Source organism: Nycticebus coucang, chromosome 4 (assembly GCF_027406575.1).
Source record: "Nycticebus coucang isolate mNycCou1 chromosome 4, mNycCou1.pri, whole genome shotgun sequence".
Taxonomy (NCBI): Eukaryota; Metazoa; Chordata; class Mammalia; order Primates; family Lorisidae; genus Nycticebus; species Nycticebus coucang.
In genome coordinates, this window is record NC_069783.1 from 92,461,985 (window position 1) to 92,474,614 (window position 12,630).

The window sequence follows — 12,630 nt, forward strand, 5'->3', positions numbered from 1 at the left end:
CTCTGTTCATTTGTGTGAAATCATTTTTTTTCTTTGTTCTTCAGCTTGGGTAATTTCTTTTGACAGATTTTTCAAGGTTTCTGAAGTTTCATTCTAGTACCTCCACTCTGCTTTAAATTCATACAGATATTGTGCTTTTTGTTCTAAAATTTCCTTTTGTTTTTCTCAGTTTCTCTAAGATCCCCATCTGTTCACTTATTATGACCATATTTTTATTTCCTTTAAATATGTGTATAATTTTTTTTTTTTGAGATAGAGTCTCATTTGCTCACCCTCTGTAGAGTGCTATGGCATCATAGCTCAGAGCAACCTCAAACTCTTGGGCTCAAGAGATTGTCTTGCTTCAGCCTCCCTAGTAGCTGACACTACAGATACCTGCCACAATGTCCAGCTATTCTTTTGTTGCTATTGTTATTGTTGTTGTTTAGCAGGTCCACGCCAAGTTTGAACCCACCAGCCCTGGTGCGTGTGGCCAGCACCCTAACCACTGATCTATGGGTACCCAGACTATATATATAATTTTTATAATATAAATATTTATAATACATATTTACATATATAAAATATTTATTATATAAATATGTTAAGGCCTCTTATTTTGCTAATTGCATCTGGTCCATCTCAGGGTACATTTTATTGACTCCTTTTTCTTTTAATTATAGGTCACATTTTCCTGTTTCTTTGATGTCTTAATTTTTTAATTTATGTTGGACAATGTGGATGGTTATAGACTTGGGTTGTACTATTTTTTTCCTAGGAGGAATTATCTTTTTGATGCTTTAAAAAGTTTTGTGCAACTTTTAATGCATGAATGAATAGGAAATATTCATTTCCTATTAAATATATACATATAAGTTATATATATTATATATATAAGTTATATATAAGTTATATATAAATGTTATGTATAATATATATTATATATACAATATATATTTCTATAACAGCTTTATTGAGCTATAATTGACGTATCATACCATTCACCAATTTGAAGTATGCTATTCAGTAGTTTTTAGTATATTCACAGATATGTACAACTATCACCACAAATTTAGAACATTTTCATCACCTCAGAAAGAAAACTTACATTCCTAAACTTTCTATTCCCCATCCCTAGAGGTATAAGCAATCTACTTTTTGTTTCTAGAGATTTGCTTATTCTGGACATTTCATATAAATGGTATTTATAATATTTGGTCTCTTGTGACTGGCTTCTTTCACTTAGAATAATGTTTTTAAGGTTCTCATGTAGCATGTACCAGTATTTTATTACTCTTTATGGTTATATAATATTCCATTGTATGGATAAATCACCGTTTTCCTTGGCTGTTTTGCCTTTGCAAAGTAGGCTATAGTCCTGTCTCCCTAGAAAAGCAGAGGAAATGAAGTATAAAAACCACGAGTGCCATCATTCTTTCTTCCACACATAGAACTTAATAATAACTGCAATAAAATAGTCATCATAATAAAAACATCTCCATGAAGTATACCTCATCTCTGTCCTGCTAAGTCATAGTTAGTCCTAGAAGCCTCTCTGTAGCCTTTTGGTAGTATCATGAAGGAGCAGGAATATGTTTTAGGCAACATTGTATTCCTATCCTATGAACACTTTATCCAGCACACTGTGGGTGCCCAATAAAGGTTTATGCGGTGGATATTTGAATAGCTGAGCACACAATCTGATGAATAGAAAATTTTGTGGTTCTGATATTCTGTATGGCTATTTTGAATCTATTTCTTGCCTTATTTCACTTGAGAGTACAATAGACAATATCTAAGTTGAATTTTTAAAATTCTGAAAACAGGTCTAAGTCCTGAATAAAGTTTTCAGGAACTAAACATAATTTCTGTGTTGTCTTTCTTTTTTTTACTTCTGCCTTAATCATTCTGGACAAAACAACAAGGGAACTGGGAGCAAAACAAAACTCATTTTTCCTATTCATGGATGCATTAAAAGTTGCACATGCTATACACTGTTTATACTTTATTGTAGCACTAAGAAATACTTCATGACTCAGAACAGAAAGAAAGCCCTACAAATTGTTGTTTTTACTGGGGATATAATTTTAATGGCGTCAGAGAAAAACATTTCAAAATATAAATAAGATTTGTTATTGTGCCATTTTGATTATTTTTCTTTATAAAAATGCAGATTATGTGACTTCTCTGGGCAGACTTGTTGCTTCTCGGTATGCCAATGGCTTATTTCCACAGTTCTACAGAGCAGAAGATGACAGAGTGTACAATGTAAGTCAGAGTCCCCTTGAGGCGCAGTTCCTGTGCCATGACACTGACGTCAGGGAGTGGGCTTGTGCTGCTTGGCTGAGCTGAGGCCTTATCAGGGTTTATCAGGCCGGGGTTTTCTTCCGCTGGTGGTAGAGTGATGAAAGTCATGGCCAAAGAGCAAGGGAAGGAAACCCTTCACCCTTTAGAGATTAGCACAGAAAGCACTTGCCCAGAATTAAAAACATTTGCATATCAACACTTTGTTTTGCTATGAAATAAGAGAAAAAGGAAATATGGCAGAGATTAGTTGAAACCCAAGAGCTGGTTGCCATTATCTGAGAGAAGCCCTAGGATTAGAGGTGAAAGAGGAGGGAGGGCCAGTGGCACCGAGGCCTTTGTTCCAGCAATTCAGCATTTGACTCTCATGTCCATCTGTCTAGCCCTGTGCAGACCCTGGCCTACCACATGGAGCTCAGTCTTTTGGAGAGACATCACATGTCAATGTACATCCATGTACCACCTGGAATGTTGTTTCCTAATGTTAGAAAAAATTAAATTACATTTTAAACTAAGCGAAGTCCTAAGTAATGATATCCATAGAATCTTGAAGTTTGGTGTGCTAGGTATTTTTTTTTTTATCTGAATCACCTTAAAATCCATTCAGAACTATTAAAAACATTCATCCCTTTACCAATTAAGTCACCCCCACCTCTATCCCTTTGAAAATTAAATCCACATCCTCTGTGGTTTGGCCCCACCCTGGTTCTGTGTTGTCACAGGAGCTGTGAATGTTGGAGAGGTAGCTAGGAATTCTGTCCTGAGAGCCACGAGAAGCCGCTGAGAAGTGATGTTGGAGCTTGAGGAATTGAGCTTGAAGAGACACATGGGAGGGGGAAGGAGAGGTGTTTAAAGGAGCCAAAGCACAAAAATGGAGAATTGCATAATGTCTGAAAGCACATTTTCCTTAACATTTTAGGTGTTGTAGTGTTGTTAAAGTTTGACAAAAAAGGGCGGTGCCTGTGGCTCAGTGAGCAGGGCGCCGGCCCGATATACCGAGGGTGGCGGGTTCAAACCCAGCCCCGGCCAAACTGCAACAAAAAAATAGCTGGGTGTTGTGGCGGGCGCCTGTAATCCCAGCTACTCGGGAGGCTGAGGCAAGAGAATCTCCTAAGCCCAGGAGTTGGAGGTTGCTGTGAGCTGTGTGACGCCACGGCACTCTACCGAGGGCAATAAAGTGAAACTCTGTCTCTACAAAAAAAAAAAAAAAAAAAAGTTTGACCAAAAAAGTACCAAATCTTTTAAAATTTGATTCATCACAGAATATTTTCTTATTCCTTTCCCATGTCTTCTACTTTTCTACCCCTGAAAGGTCTTATGTGGCTGTGCCTGATCTATGCATAGGGTGGTTTATTTGTGCCTACAAGAAACTGCCTGTGAGTCTCTATCCCCTTTCAGGGGCAACCCCTAGAAGTGTAGGTGGCAGCTAAGGGTGATCAGGTGGTCCAGGTGCAGGGGAGCCTGCTGGAGGACACAGGGAAAAAGGTTATGAGGAGGGGGAAGAGTAGCTGGAATGGCATCCCTGAGAGGAAGCTTGGCAGATGTGCTGGCACATTTAGAAGCATTTTCAGAAATGTGTCTGGCATATTGTACTTAGGAAAACATTTTAGTGAGACTTTTTTCCATCTGCCTTTGATGGTCTGTCTTTTCTTCTGCTTAATTTCTTAAAAGTGCCCCTGGACATTTTCTTGATAAAGATAATCTGTAACTAGAAAGATAAAATACAATCTGGAAACATTTTTTTAAGAGTTCTGTATTTTGAATAGATCACATCATCATCTTTTCTTGAATGTACATCCATGTACAATGAATCTTCCAAGGAGTTTTTTCATTTGAAAGACTGGAACATGAGGTTTGGAAGATCATTTACAAAATTGTTCTTAATGTACGGTTCTTGATGGCAGCACTGAGGTTCAGATGACTTATTTTGTGTTGTTCTATTGTTTTGTTTCTTACTTTTATTTTCATTAAGTTGACAGCTAAATCAGAACTGATCTATGAGTTTGTGGACTATTTAACACAAGCTGTGGAGACCTACAAGCAGCGGATGGACTGGCTCACGAGCAGAAGCCGGCAGATTTTTGGTGTCATCTTGGAACAGTGTGTCACCATAGTGCTGGATTTTGGCGGCATTCTGAAGGGAGAGCTTGATCTGTGCCAAGATGCTCTAATAATGATCCTCCAGGAGCAGGTGGTTCACATAACCAAGTTCAACATCATACAGTGAGTTACCACAGGACGGGTGCATTCCAGTGAAACTTCATAGTAATTCACATATATTTGGAGTTAAATAGCATAGATATAGCATAATTTGCTCTGCAGTGGGGGAGGGTATTATCTTGTAATTACCTAGAATGTACAATTTCTGCAGAAATCCTATAATAAATAAATACCAGGAAATTTTTATCTGCTTTATACAGGGCATCTTAGTTTTCACATTAAAAGAGATATAGAAAGATACTTTTCTTTAATCCACAGGAAGGTTAAAATAGAAGTATATGAATTATGTTGAATATATATTTAAGGCCATCAATCGCTTTGCTCATTTTAGATTTTTAGTGTGGGTAGTGAATTAAAAGGTCACAGATTTAACAGACTGAATTTGAAACTCAAGTTGACCTTCCCTGTAAATTGACCCATTAACCAGAACGACAGGTGGCCGGCTTTGTAGAATTTCCTGTATTTCAGAGTTTTCACAATCAATTATTTATGGATTCTTGGATTCAAGAGGATTTGGACTTCAGCACTGACTTCTCATTTGGAACAGTGGTTACATGTCTCAGATAAGAAACATCTGAATGCAAGAGAGAGTCTATCTAATTGAGTTTTTCTTAAAAAAACAAAACTTTTATTCCCTTTACTCTCCAACCATTGTTGAGGAATGAATTTTTCTTTTTTATGTCAAATATTTTCAGCTAACTAGAGGACATCTTTGGGAACAATGCCTAATTGTATTCTATCCCAGATGTCTATTTCTGCCACAAGTATATTATTGAATTAAGTGCTCAAATCTGCAAAGCTTTTGCTTTCATGGAATGTTTGCTGTAATATATATGTCTCTCGGCCGGATCCTCTACTCAGAGGAACCATACAGAGGAACACAAATGTGAGCCTACTCTGCTGCTGGAGGTCGACTATGAGGGCAAGCAAACTGATTTACTTACAATTGTCACCCCAGAGTTAAATGCAAATGGCTCTTCTTTTTAGAAATTGGGGTTTTCCATCAGTCATTTCCAAGCCAAGCAAAATAACCAGATTTTCTCAGGATTTGAATAGTAATGTTGTGCTGAACTCAAAATAATTCCATCTTTGATTTAAAAAAAAAAATAAGTAACTGGCAGGAATCTTTCAGGACAATTAAAAAAAATGTCATGAAAGAATTAGAAATAAAATTATAGCGTCATCAGATTTCTGGTGATTTGCAAATCTTAATACTGTAAATTCTAAATTTGCTATTAATAGAAAACAGTTACATCTAAGCCTGCCTTTTTATGAAAATAACTTCTCTTAGTACTTTTAAAGCACTTGTTAATGTTTGTATTTTGCAATTTCTTTTTAAATTCTTTTTCCAGAATATTAGGGGGCGTACACGTTTTGTTTGCATACTTTGTTTTTGTACAGATTGAGTCAAAGTTATATACAAAGTGTGCTGTTCACCATAGTAGTGTACCCAATAGGTACACCCAATAGGTACACTGTACCCAATAGGTGTGCATTTACCCATCCCCAAGTTTTGAGATTCCTGTTTCTCATGTAAATAGTACTTTTCCTAGTCAGGACAGTTTAGGGATGATAATCGTGCTTTGGGAACCTGTCTGAAACAGCTCATGGGCAGGTTTGCAGGGCTGGGAACTGCATCCTTCCTGTCTCAGTTCAGGAGATGGGCGCGAGGTGGCTTGTTGCTCGTGGCTGTGAGATCCAGGGCTGACAAGCCCCAGTAGCACCGATCACCACCAATGACGACTCCATGTGATTTCTTTCAGGGTTTCTATGGAACCTGTGAAATGGCAGGAAAATGCTACTCCTGTGACAGAACAATCCATAGCTGCTGCCATCAACTGGGTTGAGAAACTGACTGATAAGCAGACCATGAGCAGGATTAGCTCCCTGGATGCTCTGGTGGAAGCTGGGAAAGATGAAACTGTAAGTGTCTGTCCATGCCTGGCCACAGTCATGAAGGTGGCTGCAGGCTTAGCTCTTCACACTCACTGTCTTCACACTGCCTTTCAGCTGATCCCACAGAGACCCCATCATTGGCCTTGAAGGCCCTGTAAATCATAATCCTCTTCACCTACGAACTGAAAACCAATTGAGACATAGGTTACAAGCCTCAGATGGGGATCAAAGTAGCAAATTTGGTGATGTCAGAGCTGGACCAACCAAAATGAGACCCCCACATACGTGTCTCCTGAGCCTGGCTAGGTGTCCTCTGTAGGGTCAGTGGGGCCACAGGACAGAATCTCATTTAGCCCGGGCCAGGGGAGTCCAGTACTACCCACACCCACTCTGTAGGGTCAGTGGGGCCACAGGACAGAATCTCATTTAGCCCGGGCCAGGGGAGTCCAGTACTACCCACACCCACTGAGTATGGAGAAAGGACAGGGAGCAGGGCTGTAGTTGCACATCTCTGACACATTCAGTCGACTTTCACTCTCCTGCCAGAGATGGATCAATCAATTCATTTCCTATGGGGAGGAGAAAGAGGTCGGAGGAGCCCTTATAGAACATCAAGAATGAGGAAATAGGGTTTCTCCAACATCCATGTTCTGGATCTTTTCTAGTTCCTCTTCTTCACAGAAAGATCTATCACATGCTTTTCAAGAGGAGCTATATCTCAGCTGATGATTCCATCCATGTTTGAATATTAATGTATTGACATATGCCTCTTTTTTATTATTAAATCATAGCTGTGTACATTAATGTGATCATGGGGCACCATACACTGGTTTATAGACCGTTTGACACATTTTCATCACGCTGGTTAACATAGCCATCCTGGCATTTTTTAATTATTGTGTTAAGACATTTACATTCTACATTTACTAAGTTTCACATATGCCCTTGTAAGATGCACCGCAGGTGTAATCCCAGCAATCGCCCTCCCTCCGCCCACCTCCCACCTCCCTCCTCTCCCTTTCCTCTTTCCCCCAATTCTTAGGTTATAACTGGGTTATAGCTTTCATGTGAATGCCATAAATCAGTTTCATAGTAGGGCTGAATACATTGGATACTTTTCCTTCCATTCTTGAGATACTTTACTAAGAAGAATATGTTTCACCTCCATCCATGTAAACATGAAAGAGGTTAAGTCTCCATCTTTCTTTAAGGCTGCATAATATTCCATGGTGTACATATACCACAACTCATTAATCCATTCGTGGATTGATGGGCACTTGGGTTTTTTCCATGACTTAGCAATTATGAATTGGGCTGCAATAAACATTCTGGTACAAATATCTTTGTTATGATGTGATTTTTGGTCTTCTGGGTATATGCCTAGTAGAAGAATTATAGATTGAATGGCAGATCTATTTTCAGATCTCTAAATGTTCTCCAAACATCTTTCCAAAAGGAATGTATTAATTTGCATTCTCACCAGCAGTGTAGAAGTGTTCTCTTTTCTCCACATCCATGCCAACATCTCTGGTCTTGGGATTTTGTGATATAGGCTAATCTTACTGGAATTAGATGATATCTCAAAGTAGTTTTGATTTGCATTTCTCTGATGATTAAAGATGATGAGCATTTTTTCATATGTCTGTAGGCTGTGTGCCTGTCTTCTTCAGAGAAGTTTCTCTTCAAGTCCCTTGCCCAGCCTGCGATGGGATCACTTGTTCTTTTCTTGCTTATACGTTTGAGTTCTCTGTGGATTCTGATTATTAAACCTTCGTCAGAGACATAACCTGAAAATATCTTCTCCCATTCTGAGGGCTGTTTGCTTGCTTTACTTACTATGTTTTTGGCTGTACAGAAGCTTTTTAGTTTGATCAGGTCCCAGCAGTGTATTTTTGAAGCTGCTTCAATTGTCCGGTAGGTCCTCCTCATAAAATACTCGCCCAGACAGATTTCTTCAAGGGTTTTCCCTGTACTCTCTTCTAGTATTTTTATAGTTTCATGTCTTAAGTTTAAATCTTTAATTCGGTGAGAGTCTATCTTAGTTAATGGTGAAAGGTGTGGGTCCAGTTTCAGTCTTCTAAAGGTTGCCAGCCAGTTCACCCAGCTCCATTTGTTAAATAGGGAATCTTTTCCCCACTGAATGTTTTTAATTGGCTTGTCAAAGATCAAATAACACTAAGTAGTTGGATTCATCTCTTGGTTCCCTATTCTGTTCCAGACATCTACTTCTCTGTTTTTGTGCCAGTACCATGCTGTTTTGATCACTATCAATTTATAGTATAATCTGAGTTCTGGTAGCGTGATTCCTCCTGCTTTGTTTTTATTTCTTAGTAATGTCTTGGCTATTTGAGGTTTTTTCTGATTCCATATAAAACAAAGTATTGTTTTTTCAAGATCTTTAAAGTACGACTGTGGAGCTTTAATAGGGATTGCATTAAAATTGTATATTGCTTTGGGTAGTATGGACATTTTAACAATGTTGATTCTTCCCAGCCATGAGCATTGTATGTTTTTCCATTTGTTAACATTTTCAGCTATTTCTTTTCTTAGAGTTTCATAGTTCTCGTTATACAGATCTTTCACGTCCTTTGTTAGATAACTCCCAAATATTTCATCTTCTTTGGTGCTACTGTGAATGGAATAGAGTCCTTAACTGTTTTATCAGCTTGACTATTGTTGGTATATATAAAGGCTACCAATTTATGAATGTTGATTTTGTAATCTGAGACGCTGCTATATTCCTTGGTCACTTCTAAGAGTTTTGTAGTAGAATCCCTGGTGTTTTCCAGATATACAATCATATCATCTGCGAAGAGTGAAAGTTTGATCTCTTCTGACCCTATATGGATACCCTTGATCGCCTTTTCTTTCCTAATTGCGGTGGCTAAAACTTCCATTACAATGTTAAAGAGCAGTGGAGACAATGGGCAGCCTTGTCTGGTTCCTGATCTGAGTGGAAAGGATTTCAATTTAACTCCATTCAATTCAATATTGGCTGTGGGTTTGCTGTAGATGGCCTCTATCAGTTTAAGAAATGTCCCTTCTATTCCAATTTTCTTAAGTGTTCTGATCATGAAGGGATGCTGGATATTATCAAAAGCTTTTTCTGCATCAATTGAGAGAATCATATGGTCTTTGTTTTTTAATTTGTTTATGTGCTGAATTATACTTATAGATTTATGGATATTGAACCAGCCTTGAGACCCTGGGATAAAACCCACTTGGTGATGATGTATAATTTGTATGATGTGTTGCTGGATTGTGTTGAATATTTTTGCATCTATATTTATTAGGATCTTGTTGAATATTTTTGCATCTATATTTATTAGTGATATTGGTCTATAATTTTCTTTTCTTGTTGGGTCTTTTCCTGGTTTGGGAATCAGGGTGATGTTTGCTTCATAGAACGTTTCGGGTAGTCTTCATACATTTTGGAACAGGTTGAGTAATATAGGTACTAATTCCTCTTTAAAGGTTTGGTAGAATTCTGATGTGAAGCCATCTGGTCCTGGGATTTTCTTTTTAGGGAGGTTTTGTATGGTTGATGCTATTTCAGAAGTTGATATGGGCCTCTTCAACATTTCCACTTGATTCTGGATAAGTCTTGGAAGGTGACATGCCTCCAAGTATTGGTCAATTTCCTTTAGATTTTCATATTTCTGAGTATTAGTTTCTTGTAGTATTCATTAAGGATTTTTTGAATTTCTGAGGAGTCTGTTGTTATTTCGTCTTTGTCGTTTCTGATTGATGAGATTAGAGATTTTACTCTTTTTTTCTGGTTAGGTTAGCCAAAGGTATATCTATTTTATTGTCCTTTTCAAAAAACCAACTTTTTGATTTATTGATCTTTGTATAATTCTTTTGTTTTCAATTTCATTTAATTCTGCTCTAATTTTGATTATTTCTTTTCTTCTACTGGGTTTGGGGTTGGAATGTTCTTCCTTTTCCAGTTGCTTGAGATGTCCCATTAAGTTGTTAACTTCCTCTCTTTCCATTCTCTTGAGGAAGGCTTGCAGTGCTATAAATTTCCTTCTTAGGACTGCCTTTGCGATATCCCAGTGGTTCTGATAATTTGTGTCTTCATTGTTGTTTTGTTCCCCAAATTTGGCAATTTCCTTCTTAATCTCATCTCTGACCCAGCTATCATTCAGCATAAGGTTATTTAACTTGCATGTTTTTGTATGAGTATGCAGATTCCTGTTGTTACTGAGCTCAACTTTTATTCCTTGGTGGTCCGATAAGAAGCAAGGTATAATTTCTATTCCTTTAAATTTACCGAGATTAGACTCGTGACCTAAGATGTGATTGATTTTGGAGTATGTTCCGTGGGCTGATGAGAAGTATGTGTATTCAGTTTTGTTGGGATGAAATGTTCTTTAGATGTCTGCTAAATCCAAATGTTGGATAGTTAGGTTTAAATCTAAAATTTCTTTGCTCAGCTTCTTATTGGAGGATAGATCCAACACTGCCAAAGGAGTGGTGAAATCTCCGACTATTATAGAGCTGGAGGAAATGAAGTTGCTCATATCTGTTAGAGTTTCTCTTATAAATTGAGGTGCATTCTGGTTGGGTGCATAGATATTAATAATTGAAATCTCATCATATTGAGTATTACCCTTAACAAATATGAAGTATCCTTCCTTACTTTGTTGGTTGCAAATAAAATTGCAACACCTGCTTTTTTCTGATTACCATTTGCCTGAAATATGGATGAACATCCTTTCACCCTGAGTCTAAATTTATCTTTTAAGGTAAGATGTGACTCTTGTATGCAACAAATATATGGCCCGAGTTTTTGTATCCAGTCAGCTAACCTGTGCCTCTTTAGAGGACAGTTTAAGCTGTTCACATTAATGGAGAATATTGATAAGTCTGGTAAAATTTTGGGTATCGAGTTTTTCGAAAGTCCAGTGGACATTTTTAATCCTTTCTCCACTGTGGAAGTTGGAGTTTGATCAAAAGTTTCTGAGTGAGTTTACCTTTGTGGTAGAGGATTGGGCTATTCATTATGGAGGATAGGTGTGAGAATACCCTGAAGAGCTAGTTTGGTTATGGTAAATTTCTTCAACATATGAATGTCATTAAAGTATTTAATTTCTCCATCATAAATGAAACTCAGTTTAGCTGGATACAGGATCCGAGGTTAAAGTTATTTTGCTTTAGGAGATTAAAAGTTGATGACCACCCTCTTCTGGCTTGAAAAGTTTCAGCAGCGAGATCTGCAGTCATTCTAATATTCTTCCCTTTGTAGGTAATGGATTTCTTACGTCTGACTGCTTTCAGAATCTCCTTCGTTTTAACTTTAGTGAAGTTAATTATGATATGCCAGGGGGTGTCTTATTGGGATTGAGTCATGCTGGGATTCTGGAACTGTCTGCTATCTGAATTTCAGAATTTCTTGGCATGTCTGGAAAATTCTCTTTCATAATTTCATGGAGAAGGGCCTCTGTGCCCAGCGAGGCCACTTCACCACTTTCAGGGATTCCAATGAGGCGGATATTAGCCTTCTTTGAATTATCCCAGAGCTCTCTGAGAGAATGATCCATTTTTGCTCTCCATTTCTCTTCGTCTTTGAGAGTTTGGGAGCTTTGTGTTCAATGTTAGAAATCCTTTCTTCTGCTAGCTCCACTGTGTTACTGAGGAATTCTACTATATTTTTAGATCTTTGAGGGCTGCAAATTCTTGCTTCAGTGTGTCAAAATCTTTGGTGTTTTTGTCTTTAAATTCATTAAATCCTTGAGACAACTTTTGAATTTCTCCTCGAATTTCTAATTCCGACTTTTGAATTGCTGCTCGAATTTCTAATTCCCAATTTTTCTCCATTTTATTAATCTTGTTTGCAATCCAAATTCTGAATTTGATTTTTGACATCTTGGCCAGCTGTTTACGAATGGGATCTTCAGTTACATCTGCCATATCTTTCCTTAGGGGGGGTTGATCTATTCTGGTTATTCATTTTACCAGAGATTTTCGGCTGATTCCGCCCCATGATTATTTTATACTGTTTGATTTTTCTCCTGGAGCTTTGTCGAGGACCCGTACAGTGCTATGGCCTGAGAAACTAGGGCCCTGTTTGGTGTGGTGGGGCTATGTGATTCTGTCTTGTTTGCATTGAAACAGTTACTCTGGGTTGAAGTCTCAGCTGTGGAGAAATAACAGAAATTAAGTCACCCCGCACCCCCACAGGCAACAATTGGAAAAGTAAAATCAAACCTTCCTACAACCACACAC

At 37.9% G+C, this 12,630-nt stretch overlaps 1 protein-coding gene across 1 annotated transcript in view; it reads left to right on the forward strand.

The window, feature by feature from the left end:
• VWA3B (von Willebrand factor A domain containing 3B) overlaps positions 1-12,630 on the forward strand; it is a 250,813-nt gene that overhangs the window by 17,354 nt on the left and 220,829 nt on the right. The window contains exons 3-5 of the mRNA XM_053588419.1: positions 2,153-2,247; positions 4,256-4,506; positions 6,267-6,426. Coding sequence (XP_053444394.1) covers positions 2,153-2,247; positions 4,256-4,506; positions 6,267-6,426 — 506 coding nt within the window. The remainder of the gene's footprint in view (positions 1-2,152; positions 2,248-4,255; positions 4,507-6,266; positions 6,427-12,630) is intronic.